At 42.1% G+C, this 14,732-nt stretch overlaps 1 protein-coding gene across 1 annotated transcript in view; it reads left to right on the top strand.

Moving 5' to 3' along the window:
• MTARC1 (mitochondrial amidoxime reducing component 1) overlaps positions 1-14,732 on the top strand; it is a 31,751-nt gene that overhangs the window by 4,647 nt on the left and 12,372 nt on the right. Inside the window, exons 3-4 of the mRNA XM_058533673.1 lie at positions 9,629-9,791; positions 10,985-11,125. Of these exons, the coding sequence (XP_058389656.1) occupies positions 9,629-9,791; positions 10,985-11,125 (304 nt within the window). The remainder of the gene's footprint in view (positions 1-9,628; positions 9,792-10,984; positions 11,126-14,732) is intronic.

Genomic DNA, 14,732 nt, shown 5'->3' with positions numbered 1-14,732 from the left:
ATTAAAATTTGGTCTAATTATACTCTTGTTACAGTTTCTGCATTTTGAATTAAAATGCAATGTGAATGCTAGATATATGCATAGCCTATCATGGAAAATGGCATCACATCAAAAAATGTAGATCTGAGTTAGCTGAAAAATGTCTGAAGACCCCCCAAAAGTCATAAAATGAAATACCAATATAATTTTTGTAATATCTTAGAGTTTTAAACATAATGTGTTTTTATTTTAATTTGATGGTTTTTCTGATTATAAAAGTAATACCTATTCATAGTTGAAAACTTGGAAAATACAAAAAAAAAAAGAGGAACACAAAAACCATCTGAGAACTATAAGTAACATTTTGACATATTTTCTTTCTGTCTCTGTGGCTAATCCTTTAAAAACAAAATTGAAGGAATACAAAAACTAGAGTCTTGAATACTGCTATATGCTTAAGTTGATATGTTGAGTATTTTTTCAGTTGTTAAAAAAATCTTCAAAAATATCATTTTTCATGTTGGGATAATATTTCATTTTGTGGGTGTCCTCAAATGCATTTTAACATGTGCCCAGGATTAAGTCCAAAAAATTGGATTGTTTTCAATTTTTTCCAGGTGTGCAGAAGAATGTGATGAATATCTTGGCATAAATCTTTGATCGTATCTCTTATTTCCTTAGAGAAAAAATTTTAGTGGTAGTTTTGCTAGAAAGAAGGGTATGGACTTTGGATATATGTTGCTAAATTGTTTTGCAGGTTGGTTATATCAGCCGTATACTACCAGCATACTGTCTAATTACATTCTGATCATTAGATTCCAAAATATTTTGCCATTTTTATGGGGAAAAAAATGGTAATTTCTTGTCGATTTAATTTGCATTAATGATTGTCTGCAGCAAACTTTTTTTTTTTTTTTTTTTTTTTTTTTTTTTTTTTTTGTGAGGAGATCAGCCCTGAGCTAACATCCGCCAATCCTCCTCTTTTTTTTTTTTTTTTTTTTTTTTTTTTTTTGCTGAGGAAGACGGCCCTGGGCTAACATCGGTGCCCATCTTCCTCCACTTTATATGGGACGCCGCCACAGCATGGCCTACCAAGCAGTGCGTCGGTGCGCGCCCGGGATCCGAACCAGCGAACCCCGGGCCGCCGCAGCGGAGCGCGCGCATGCAGCAAACTTTTTAATAAGCCTATTTCAATTTGTATCTCATGTTTTTCTATATCCTGGATCCTATTTGTCTGCCATGGTTAGAAATTTACCCATACTTTCTTGTGGTTAAATTTTTTTCATTTAATTATTAATTCATTTGGAACTATGTGGAAACTTTTTCCATGGTTCCATACAGGCTTTTTTGTCCATGCCCCAAAGACTAAATAAGGGCATGTTTGCAAATTGCAAAATGAGGGAGCTTAGATCTGCTACAAAAGTCTACAGACTCTTAGGGTAAAGATGTCAAGGACCCTTTGGACTTGGGTTTCCTTTGGCAGCCCGGGCCATTCTCTTGTGAAGGAGTTGTAACCTCAGCCCACAGTTTCCTAAAGATTTCTGATGAGTTCTTGGGGCCCTAAGGTCACCTTCAAAAGGTCATGATCCTAGCCAATGCACCTGTTTTCACGTTGAGGTTGTTACTTGATTTTTGCACAAACCATGCCAGCCGCTAATGGGTTGCAGAGAATTAGGGCCTTTATATGGATTATTCAGGAAAGCAAGCCACAAACCATACCTATGTTATCTGTATCAAAGGTTTTAGAAACATTTGGATGTTTTTTTGTTTGAATTCTTTGGAACAATGTGTCAGAGGAATGCTGGACCCAGTGACACAGCAGAGGCTGCTCAGAACACAGGAGAGAGGTGGGAGGAGAAGGAAGAAGGCAGAGAACAAGATTCTGCTCATTTAAAGGCCTCGAGTTCCAGCATTTATGAGCCCGAACCCCAAAACCTACACATAGGGGCTGCAAAGGAAATAAGTGTCAGGTCAAGAGGGAAGATGTTTATATTTTTGTAATGACCCAAGAGAGATGCAAATGCTTTAACTTAGTAAAGATAATTATTGTCAACCCAAGTCCTAAGCAGCTTTCCTCTCTATCTCCTCTGCTGCTTGCCTTTCCCCCCTCCCATAAAAGCAGCTAAGGATAAGCCCTGGGCTTTTCCCAGGACTGAAACGGGTCCTTGATGGCTGTAAGGATTTGACTCTGGACAAAGGGGGCTGATTTTTTGCATAGGTACCAGCAAAAAGGCATTTAACAAGGAATGACCTTCAAGGCTGTCTCCATACAGATTTTGGTAATGCTGCCATTGCTCAGGATGCTTCAGAAATGAACATTTCAGACATTCCACTACTTACACACACGCTCACACACACACATACATGTACACACAGGCTGACCCTCTCAGGCACGTTCAGTTCTGGAAATCTTCACCCACTTATGGTGGATTTAATTTTTGGAGCAAGTGAAAAAGTCATTTGGAGCTAAGTCTGGTGAATAAGGGGATCAAGTTACGTAAGACGAATTTTTGGTTTAGAAAATGAGATTAGACTTAGAAGTAGTGAGGTTTCCTTCTTGTGAGTCTTCTAGGTTGGTTATAATTAATGTTAGAATGATTATATTGCCTCCCAAGGTGATTCCTTTGGAAGGAAATACCCATTTGGATGTATGAGTTTTGGCATTTTTATTTCATTTGTTCTTCATTTTGACCCAGAAAAGAGTAAGGCAGATAGAGGCTTTTGGTGTTTATTGATAAAAGAGTCTCATTACTCTGCAGACATAGCTTGTGTACTTCAGCCCTCGGACTCTTAGGGAGGTTAATTTAGAATGAGTGGGATGGAAGTGTGTGAAAATGCATCAAACCATATACTTATGACAGTGCGCTTTCTATGTGAATATTATACTTCAATACAAAGGCTTAAAAATTCATGAAAGCTTTGAGTAGAACTAATCTCACTGCTTAATGTAGTAACCCTGACACTGTTAATAATAATTTCTCATTTAATACGAAGAACAATTAAATAAAATTATATAGGAGTGACGTCAGCATCATGGGTGAATAAGACATCCCTTGTTCATGTTCCTCCCCTCGACAACAACAATTTGGCATCCATCCAGGGATAGAAGTGTCTTTGTGGGAGCTGTGGGACCCGGCATCATATACCAAGGGACTCGAGAGGAGTCTCACCCACCTGTGCATTGGGTAATAAGCTTACAGACCTTGGTCCCAGCTGTGGGCCCTGCAGTGGCCTGTGAATTGGCTTCAGCCCCTCTTGGCTAAAGTCTGGGGACCCCTGGAAAATAGTCTTAGACAATCACCCACAGATGAGAGAGCCCTTCTGGAAGTCCAGGTTTCTAGTGGAGAAATTCCAACACACCGTTGGAGCAAAAAAATTATGAGTTTGGATGCCATGGAGAGGGTAAGAGGAAGATTTTGACTTTATTCATCTCATCCTTCCCCCAAGGCAGCACAGCTTAGGGTGAAGATCTTCTTGGCCCATGATTTCTCCTGTGGGGGAGAGTAAGAGTGTGTGAGTGAACATCTGGCTTCCTCAGCCGTGTGGATTGTTGCCCAAGAGGCTCATTTCTCTCTTGCCCCATCCAGAGTATTGAATCATGAGCTGCGTGACTAGGGGGGGAAGAGGCTGGGAGAACTCTCAATAGGACTCTTGGAGGGCATTAAAGGGACACGGATCCTACTAACTGCATTGTAGACTCCATCAAGAAGCATGCCCATGAGCCATTGGGGACACTTCAGCCATGGATTCCCCTAACTGGCTCACGGGAGCCTCCAACTCTCAGCATGCCTCACCCACACCACACCCTACTCCCTGGCCAGCTCCCTGTGTGCAATTCCTATGACGAGCTTTGGCAGACAGCTCGTGAGCATGCACAGAAAGCTGGCCCCAATCTGTGGGCCAGAGAAAGACCACAAACTTGATCTTTAGCATCACTTTTGTGGAAAAAAAAGTGAAGCTGTCAGCACTTGGCCTGGTGTGTTCCAGGACTGAGAGAAAGCACACAAGCTTAAGAATAATGCCACAAGAGGGGGAAAGAAGCATGGAGCAGGTCCATCCATAGAAGGTCTGAGAAAGTCTCAGAATTCCTAGCAGGGCTGACATGAGGTAGTTCTCTCCTGAAGGCAGTTAGTGAAGACTGGAGGAGGTGACTGCTACCTCAAATGTGAAGACAGCTACACAAAACTCCAAGAAATATGAAATAGTGAAACATGACATTGCCAAAGGATTATAATAATCTTCCAGTAACCTATCCCAAGGCCAAGGAGATCTGTGATTTACCCAGTAAAGAATTCAAAATAGCTGTTTTTAAGGAAACCCAATGAGACACAAGAAAACAAAGAAAGAAAATGTAATGAAATCATGAAAACAATAAATGGACAAAATGAGTTAAGCAAGAGATAGAAATCATAAAAAAGAACCAAACTGAGCTGAAGAATAAAATGAGTGAAATGAAAAGTGCAATAGAGAGCATCAACATCAGAATGGATCAAGCAAAAGAAAGAATTTGTGAGATTGAAGACAGGTCCTCTGAAATGATGCGGTCGGAGGAGAACAAAGAAGAAAGAATGCAAATGAGTGAATAAAGCCAACGTGATCCATGTGATACCATTAAAAGAAATAATTTCTGAATTATTGGAGTTCCAGAAGGAGAAGAGAAGTAGAAACTTATTTAAAGAAATAATGGCTGAGAACTTCCCAGATCTGGGGAGAGATTTGCACATCCAAGTCCATGAAGCTCATAGGTCACCAAACAGACTCAACTTAAAGAGACCCTATCCAAGACACATTATAATAAAATTGTCAAAAATCAAAGAAAAAGGGAGAATCTTAAAAGCTGCAAGAGAAAAGAAGCTTGTAACTCACAAAGGCTATCACCAAATTTCTCAGCAGAAACCTTACAGGCCCGGAGAGGGTAGGATGATATGTTTAAAATGCTGAAGGAAAAAAATGCCAACCAAGAATACTCTATCCAGCAACATTGTCCTTTAGAAATGAACGAGAAAGACTTTCCCAGACTTACAAAAGCTGAGGGAGTTCGTCACCACTAAACCTTCCTTACAAGAAATGTTGAAAGGAGTTCGTCAAGCTGAAGAGAAGGGATGCTAATTAGTAAAATGAAAACACATGAAAATATACAACACACTGGTAAAGGAAAGTACACAATCAAATTCAGAATACTCTAATGTGGTGGTGTGTCAGTTACCTAACTAGTATAAAGGTTAAAAGACAAGAGTATTAAAAATAACTATAGCTACAATAATTTTTTAATGAATACACAATACAAAAACAGCTAAATTGTGACATCAAAAACAAAAGTGGGGGAATAAAAGGGTAGAGTTTTTGTATGAGATTGAAGTTAAGTTGTTATCAACATAAAATAGACTGTTATATCTATAAAATATTTTATGTAAGCCTTATGGTAACCACAAAGCAAAAGCTCATGGTAGGTATACAAAAGATAAAGAGAAGGGAATCAAAGCATACCACTATGGAAAATCATCAGTGCACAAAGGAAGGCAGCAAGAGAGCAAGAAGGGAACAACGGAACTACAAAACAGCCAGAAAATAATAAGATGACATTGGTAAGTCCTTACCTATCAATTATTGCTCTAACCTTTACCTATCAATTATTACTCTAAATGTAAATAGATTAAATTCTCCAATCAAAAGGCATAGACTGGCTGGCTGGATAAACAAGACCCAACTATATGCTGCCTACAAGAGACCCACTTCAGCTTTAAGGACACACATAGGCTAAAAGTGAAGAAATGGAAAAAGACATTCCATGCAAGTGGAAATCAAAAGAGAGCAGGGGTAGCTATTCTAATATCAGACAAAATAGACTTTCAGCCAAAAATTGTAACAAGAGACAAAGAAGGTCATTATATAATGATAAAAGGGAAAATTCATCAAGGATATATAACAATCATAAATATATATGCACCTAACATTGGAGCTCCTAAGTATATTAAGCAAATACTAACAGGAATAGACAATAGTAGAGGACTTCAGTATCTCACTGTCAACAATGGATAGATCACCCAGAGAGAAAATCAACAAGGAAACATTGGACTTAAACCAGACTTTAGACCAAGTAGACCTAACAGACATTTATAGAGCATTCTATTCAACAGCAACAGAATACATATTCTTCTCAGTTGCACAAGGAACATTCTCGGGAATAGATCATATCCTGTCAGAATACAAGCCTTAGCAAATTTAAGAAGATTGAAATCACACCACCTATCTTTCCCAACCACAATTGTATGAAACTAGAAATCAAAACAGGAGGAAAACTGGAAAATTCACAAACATGTAGAAATTGAACAACATGCTGCTGAACAACCAACGAGTCAAAGAGGAAATCAAAAAGGAAATAAAAAAAAAATGTTGACACGAATGAAAATGGAAACACAATACACCAAAACCTATGAGATGCAGCGAAAGCAGTTTTAAGAGAGAAGTTTATAGTGCTAAATGCCTGTATTAAGAAAAAAGAAAGATCTCAAGTAAATAGCCTAACTTTACACCTCAAGGAACTAGGAAAAGAAGAACAAAGTGAGCCCAAAGTTAGCATAATGAAGGAAATAACAAAGATCAGAGCAGGAGTAATTAACAAAATGAAAAGATAATCTGTGCTATGGGAGAAAATATTTGCAAACCATTTATGTGATAAGGGGTTACTATCCAAAATATATAAGGAGCTCATACAACTCAATAGCAAAAAACCAAGCATTCCAGTTAAAAAGCGGGTGGAGGAACTAGATAGATATTTTTTCTGAAGAAGACATGCAGATGGTGAACAGATACATGAAAAGATATGCAACATCATTAATCATCAGGGAAATACAAATCAGAACCACGATGAGATATCACCTTACACCTGTTAGGTTGGTATCATCAAAAAGACAAGAGCTAGCAATTGTTGACAAGGATGTGGAGAAAAGGGAACCCTTGTGCACCGTTGGTGGGAATGTAAATTGGTGTAGCCACCATGGAAAACAGTATGGAGGTTCCTCAAAAAATTAAAAACAGAATTACCATATGATCCAGCAATCTCACTTCTGGGTATATATTTTCAAAGGAAACAAAATTAGAATCTCTAAGAGATATCTGCGCTCCCATGTTCATTGCAGCGTTATTCACAGTAGCCAAGATATGGAAACAATTGGAGTGTCCATCTCAAGGATGGATAAAGAAGATGTGGTGTATATATTCAGTGGAATATATTCAGCCATGAGAAAGAAGGAAATCCTGCCTTTTTTGATAGCATGGATGGACCTTGAGGGCATTATACTAAGTGAAATAAGTCAGAGAGAAAGACAAATACTTTGTGATATTATCTGAAAAAGCTGAACTCAGAGAAACAGAGAGTAGAATAGTGATTACCTGCGGGTGGGGGAAACGAGAAGATGTTGGTCAAAGGTATAAACTCGAGTTAAAAGATGAATAAGTTCTGGGGATCTAATGTACAACATGGTGATTATAGTTAACAATACTGTATTATATACTTGAAAGTTGCTAAGAGAGTAGATCTTAAATGTTCTCACCACAGAAAAGAAGTGGTAATTATGTGAAGTGATACAAGTGTTAACTAACATTACTGAGGTAATCATTTCTTTTTTTTTTTTGTGAGGGAGGTCAGCCCTGAGCTAACATCCGTGCTAATCCTTCTCTTTTTGCTGAGGAAGACCAGCTCTGAGCTAACATCTATTGCCAATCCTCCTCCTTTTTTTCTTCCCCAAAGCCCCAGTAGATAGTTGTATGTCATAGCTGCACATCCTTCTAGTTGCTGTATGTGGGACGTGCCCTCAGCATGGCCGGAGAAGCGGTGCGTCGGTGCGCGCCCGGGATCCGAACCCGGGTCACCAGTAGCGGAGTGCGCGCACTTAACCGCTGAGCCACCGGGCCGGCCCAAGGTAATCGTTTCTTAATATATAAATGAATTGAATCAATAATACGTTGTACATTTTAAACTTATACAATGTTATATGTCAATAAAGCTATGAAAAATTCTATAGAAATATATACAAGTATATATTTTAAAAATATACAATTTTTAATATATTTTATAATAGATTTATATATTATTATTAGAGAATAGATACTTTTATTTAATTAAATATTTCACTTATGGAGTAACTATACAAAGATGACTTGAAATAACTGGAAACAAAACTAGTGTAATTACTACCATCACTGAGTGCATCCCAAACCTAAAAATTGTTTGGGGACGTCGTATAGATTATCCCTAATCCTCACAAGAAGGTTGTGATTTTATCCCCACTTTATAGATGAAGCAACTAAGGCCCAAGATCAGAAACATCCCCAGAGTCACTGAGCTCATCATTTGTGGAAACAGGATGCACACCCAGTAGGTCTACTGACTCCTCCCCTGTCCCAAACTTCAGGCGTTTGCATAATGCAACTGTGATTTATGCCAAATCGAAAACCACCTCTACTCTTATTTACTTAAGGTTTTTCTTTAAATGGATTCAGCTTTTTAAGAAACCTTAAACATATTTATTTAAAAAGGAAGACTTAGGGGCCGGCCCTGTGGCGTATCGGTTAAGTGTGCGCGCTCTGTTGCTGGTGGCCCGGGTTCGGATCCTGGGCGTGCACCGATGCACCACTTGTCAGGCCATGCTGTGGCGGTGTCCCATATAAAGTGGAGGAAGATAGGCACAGATGTTAGCCCAGGGCCAGTCTTCCTCAGCAAAAAAAGGAGGATTGGCATGGATGTTAGCTCAGGGCTGACCTTCCTCACAAAAAAAAAAAGAAGGAAGCCTTATATGGGTACCTGTGCAATTTGCAGATGTAGAAGGTAGCTGAAATGATAAATGTGCTACAGAGAAAATGCTACCTAATTCTAACTAGAAGCTATTGCCTACAGAGGTGTCTGGACCTGAGGTTGGTTCTTTCTTTTTTAAAGGGGGTTATTCTCACGTGTTGCTAGAAGTTAAAGATTTACTATCACTAAACTGAAGAGAATCATTCTCTCTCTGTGCAATCACATTATCTCAGGTGGTACCCAGGCACCCCCTACAGTTGTCTTGAATTCCCACAGTGGTAATGGTCCTACTCTTGGGAAGGACCTACACTGTGTGTCAGGGAGGGGGGACTTCAAATCCTACAGAGTTATTACTAGCAGTCAAATCAAATTAGATTGTTGTTATCTATAACATTTTAGATTTTGTAGAACATTTTCACATACATTGCTGTATCCAGTTTTATTATCATACTAATAAAGTATAACCAGGCCTATTAGTAAAGATTTCTGGTTGCTATCGAGGTGGGTAAACCAGATTTTGCAGTAATTTTAAGTGTACTGATACATCAGTTTTCTTCTGGAGAACTCAGTATCTTTTCAAACATATTATCTTATTGTGTCCTCTCTGCATTCCTTCCAGGTAGAGAGGCACAGCTATGCATCATTCTGTTTTAAAACTGGAGAAAGCAAGGCTTGAAATGTGCCTTCATTTAGGTTTAGTGGTTCAGAGGCAGGGCCAGGCTAAAGTTCTCCTGATAACTAAGGAATTACAGTGACATCACAGCTTGGTGCAGCTCTTCTGATATGTGTAGCTCATGGTAGGGTACCCAGATTTTCAAAGCTATGTCCATTCTTTGCTCCTGCCACCGCCTGCAGAGTGCACAGCCTGGAGATTGAGGGCAGGGACTGTGGCGAGGCTGCGGCCCAGTGGATAACCAGATTCCTGAAGACACAGCCCTTCCGCCTGGTGCACTTTGAGCCTCACATGCGACCGAGAAATTCTCACCAAGTAAAGGACGTGTTCCGGCCCACAGACCAGGTCAGAGGAGCATCCCTTGGCTTTGGTGTGCCCTGTGGAAGGCAGCCTTCCTCAGGGTTGCAGAGCAGTTGTCTATAGCCCATCAGGCAGGGTGGCATGTCTGCTGCTCAGCTGTGTCATTTTGCCAGGCGGCCCCCAGGTGGCTCAGCCTGGACAAGCAATAGGCAAAAATAAAGCCCCTCCCTTGGGAGCATCAGCTGTGTTTCTTGATTTGGGGGACTCTTGCATTTTTGCCTGTGAACGTCTACCTTCCTATGTTTGGTGCCAATAGGGTTTCCATACTGTTTTACACCAGTATCTTTTCCACTCCGTTCTGTAATTGCATGTGGAGTCCAACCTTTTTACAGTGCGATTACAATTGTGTGTCAGATCACAGTTGAGCAAATGACTGTGTGTGTGGAGATCCACAGACCTAAAATGACCAGACTGGCCCTTCAGGGAACAAGGCTGTGAGGATTCATCATAAAAGTAGGGTTGGTAGCACAAGGCTATGTAGCACAATTACTATGGCCATTTAAAAAAAAAATTATGGTCAACATAAATACTTAACATTGATTTGCAGGTTGCATAAAAAATCAATATCCACAGAATCGGTGAATATTTTTTATCACACATAATGAGGTCATCAAATCCAGCCACCTTGCTAAACATTTGAGAAATTGGATGCCTAGAAAGGTGAAGTGACTTCCCCAAGGGCTCTTGCCCAGTGGCAGCTCTAGGATCCCAAGGCCACATTCTCTTCACTCCATCATGTAATTCCTGTTATCTGCAAGACTGTTTGAGTCTTCTGAATCACTGCGACTTTTCTATACAAAGAACTAAAGAAATACGGTCGCACGTCTTAACAACGGGGATAGTCCTGAGAAATGTGTCATTAGGCAATTTCGTCATTGTACAAACATCATGGAGTGTACTACGTAAACCTAGATGGTATAGCTTACTACATATCTAGGCTATATGGTACTAATCTTATGGACCCACTGATGTATATGTGGTCCATCATTGACCGAATGTCGTTATGCAGTGCATGACTGTACTTAGAAGGACTCTGTGTGTGTGTGTGTGTGTGTGTGTGTGTGTGTGTGTGTGTGGTGAGGGGGAGGGAGCGAAGGGGGTTCCAGGAACTAGACAGACGTGGCCTCTGAGAAATTCCTTTGTGTGCCACATTATAACAATTTCTATTTCCTTACCAGATTGCTTACCCAGATGCCAGCCCGTTCTTGATCCTTTCTGAAGCATCGTTGGCGGATCTCAACTCCAGGCTAGAGAAGAAAGTTAAAGCCACTAACTTCAGGCCCAATATCGTAATTTCAGGGTGTGGTGTCTTTGCAGAGGTAACACTGTGCCTTCCTTGCTCTTTACCTTGGGGATTTAACTTTTTGTTTTAAGGTATGAGAGTCTTCGACGTTGGATTAGTTTATTCCAAAGAATGCGTTATTTATTGGACCTACATTACCCAACAATTCAATGTTTGAATTTCTTGAGTACCCGACCAGTGCAGACTTCTCTGTGGAGGATACAAATAGAGATGAGGCGGAGACGCTGGTGTCGAGGAGCAGTTTAGGGCCTGAGGCTTCTAAGGAGAAGTCCAAGGAGGCAGATTAGTTTTTGAGCCAAATTTGCTTAGCATAGAATACACAATCTGTGTGGGCCATGGAACAAAGACAGAGCGTGCTCATGTCTTGTTGAAGATGACTTTCCTGTTTAGTCTATGGCTCCATTGGGGAGGACAGGCATTTGCAGCATGGCTGCTAGGAGGTGAGGGTTGGTGGGGCCTTTTCCCCAAGCTGAGATGGGGCTGTCCTACAACTCTTCCAGCGCCACCTTCAATCCCTCCCTGGATGTCTGAACTATGATTTAGCATGAAGGGTTCTCAATGTGCCATGTGATCTGGCAGTTCACCCTCATAATTGTCTTTGGAGGTCTAATTTGATTCTCTCCTCATCTACCATGAGGGCAGAAGTTGGTGGCCTAGAGGCTTGGTGAGTAGCGACCACCCAGCTGTGGATGCTTGACTGAGGCGCTAGCCCTCAGATGGGAGTTCACGAGTCCTGGTTACGCCATGTTTGTAGATGGGAAGGGAGAGGTAAAGGACACAGGAGAGTGATCCTCATCTCTGCCCACTCCTTTTGCAACTGGAGGAATTGAGTCTGGGTGACCGAGTTCTAATCCCTTATACTCAGGGGGACAAATTCTTTCAGTTTTGCTGTGAGGAGGCAGCAAGCTGTGCTGAAAGAGAAGCATTCTAGGAATTTGATTCCCACATTCAAACCAGAGGCTCTGAGGCCTGCCTTCAGCTTCCTCCCTGACCCCTGCATGACTCTGTGTAGTCCCTCTAAGTCTCGCTTACCTGCCTGGAAAATGGGGCCATCGTTGCTGCCTAGTATTACCTTAGAGGTTTGTTAAAGGATCAATTTGGGTAAGGTAACTGATGAAAAGTACAAATTCAGTGTCAACCAATGGAAGGTAATAAAAGTACCGCCAAATCCGCCCCGACATTTTATATGAAATACTCTGTGCTCAGTCCCAACCCTCCAAGCATATCATTTCTTCTCAAGATGGCAAGCCAGCTCCTTGTGTGAAGCGGGTGGACTGTGTGCATTATCCCTCAAGAGCCTGGATGGGCTGTCCCTCCGTGTTCAGTGTGACAAGGGAGCTGTCTGTACTTGCTCGTGTCCACCATGAGTCAGCCTGACTTAGACTAGAGGGGAAGATCAGGGTTGGTTGCCTCGGACTATCTCATTGATATTCATCTCACACCAGCTGTGGCCAGGAAAGCCATTTCTCCTGAGGGTTTTCCTTCTAGGAAAAGAGAAGTGAGGGAGAGGATTTCTATTTAGTGCTCGCATTGTGCTTCGCATACGCTCTCTCTTTTATTCCTCGCAGCAGACCTGGGAGATGAAAGTTATCATTCCTGTTTTACAAGGAAGAAGGGGGAGGCCTCGGGAGGTGAAATGGGTTGCCCAAGCCTACACTACAGCAGGAAGTGGGGGAGCCGGGTCTCAAATCCAGACTATACCACAGGCCAAAGGAACTCTGAGCATTCTGGGGGGCGTGCATAAGGTTGGTACACCTGGATTCGAATCCACCTGCTTCAATAAGTGGCGCTATGACCCTGGACAAGTCTTGAACCCCTTGAGGCCTCTGCTTCTTACACTTTTAAAGTGTGGATAATTTCAACAGGCCCTTCCCCAGTTGAAACGTGAGAATCAAGGTCGATAACAATTTGTGGAAAAGCTCTAAGACATAGAAAGTGCCATGGAGAGGTGGGCAATTGTTTCATTCCTGTGATCAGAATAAAGGAGCTTGGCTCAGACAATAGCTTTCCCCCTGACTGTGGCCCCCTTTAAGCTCCCCCACTCGTATGATCTTCGTGTCACGGGTCATGTTGAAGACATTGCTCCCCGAAAGTTCTGAGATGGTAAGATGAGATGAGAGGAGATGGCTCAGAGTAGGACCTCCCCTGTAGGAGATAGGACATTTCTTTGAACTGAATCTTGTCCTAGAAGGCTCTGTCTGTCTCTCTCTCTCTAACTCCGAGTGGTTCCTAATTGGGAACATTTTGTATTTTAAGTTGGATGTTAATACAACACTGTGGCTGAGTGGGTCTCATTTTTTGTAACAATATTTCACTCATCACACAGCGGGTGAGTGCCCCTGGGTCCCACGCACTGTGAAGAGACAAGTAGGAAAATGAGACACAGGTGCTTCTCCTAAGGAAGTCCAGGGTCCAGGGTCATCAGATCGTGAACGGGCAGTTACAGCCCCATGAGACCGGCTGGGAAGGTGGTGAGCTCGGTGTATTAGGTGACCACCCACGGGGACGTTATTAACAGAGGTGGGAGATGGGACCACAGGACAGTGAGATGTGCACTCGAGGTCTGAGCACCTCAGGGCTTATAAACAATAGAAATTTATTTCTCACAGTTCTGGAGGCAGGGACGCCGGAGATCAAAGCGCCAGCAGATTCGGTGTCTGGTCAGAGCCCGCTGCCTGATTTATAGATGACTTGCTGTGTCCTCACGTGGCAGAAGGGGTGAGGGAGGTCTCTGGGGCCTCTGTTATAAGATCACTAATCCCATCATGGAGGCTCCACTCTCACGAGCTGATCACCTCCCAAAGGCCCCACCTCCAAACATCGTCACACTGAGGATTAGGTTTCAACATATGAATTTTGGGAGGACATGAACATTCAGTCTGTAGCAATCTATCTCTACTCATGGTTCTAGTCTACGTTTTTCAAAACCTTCTCTACGCTGAGGACTCCCTAGCCAATATCCTAACACCAGAACTCTCCCACTGCCTTCTCCGTGTTTCCACTTGGATGTCTGATCTCAGCTTCAGCATGTCCAAAATTGAGGGCTAAATTTCCCCTCCCAAGCCTGCTCTACCCAGGCTTGCCCATCTCAGCAGATGGCAGCTCTGACTTCCGGTTGCTCAGGCCCCAAACTGGGAACCACCCTTGTTCTTCTCTTTCTCTCACTTCCCACATTAAAACAATGGAGAAATCTCGGTGGCTGTGTCCTCTTCCCATTGTCCTCCACTCTCTCCCTGGGCCGTCCCCACCCTCTCTCATGGTTTCTTGTGACAGCCTCTCTTCACTGGTCTCCTTGCTTCTGCCTTTGACTGACCCCCACCATCACACATGGTCTATTCTTAGCACATCGGTCAAAGTAATCCGGTAAATGTAACTCACATCATAATTTTTCTACTCAAAACACTCTCAGAGTTCTCCAACTCTCTGTAAGTAAACAGTGGGATCCTTATGATGACTGTCAAGGCCGCATTCCCTGCTAAACCCAGGGGTCCATTTCCTATCTCTCTCCCCTTCTCTCTCACTCTCCTCCAGCCACGCTGGCTCCTCACCCCAGGACCTTTGCACTTGCTGGTGCCTCTGCCTAGCATACTTTCCCTCACATATCTGCATGGCTCACTCCCTTG

The sequence above is a fragment of the Diceros bicornis genome, chromosome 38 (genome assembly GCF_020826845.1).
Source record: "Diceros bicornis minor isolate mBicDic1 chromosome 38, mDicBic1.mat.cur, whole genome shotgun sequence".
Classification (NCBI taxonomy): domain Eukaryota; kingdom Metazoa; phylum Chordata; class Mammalia; order Perissodactyla; family Rhinocerotidae; genus Diceros; species Diceros bicornis.
This window is presented reverse-complemented; position numbering and strand designations above follow the sequence as displayed.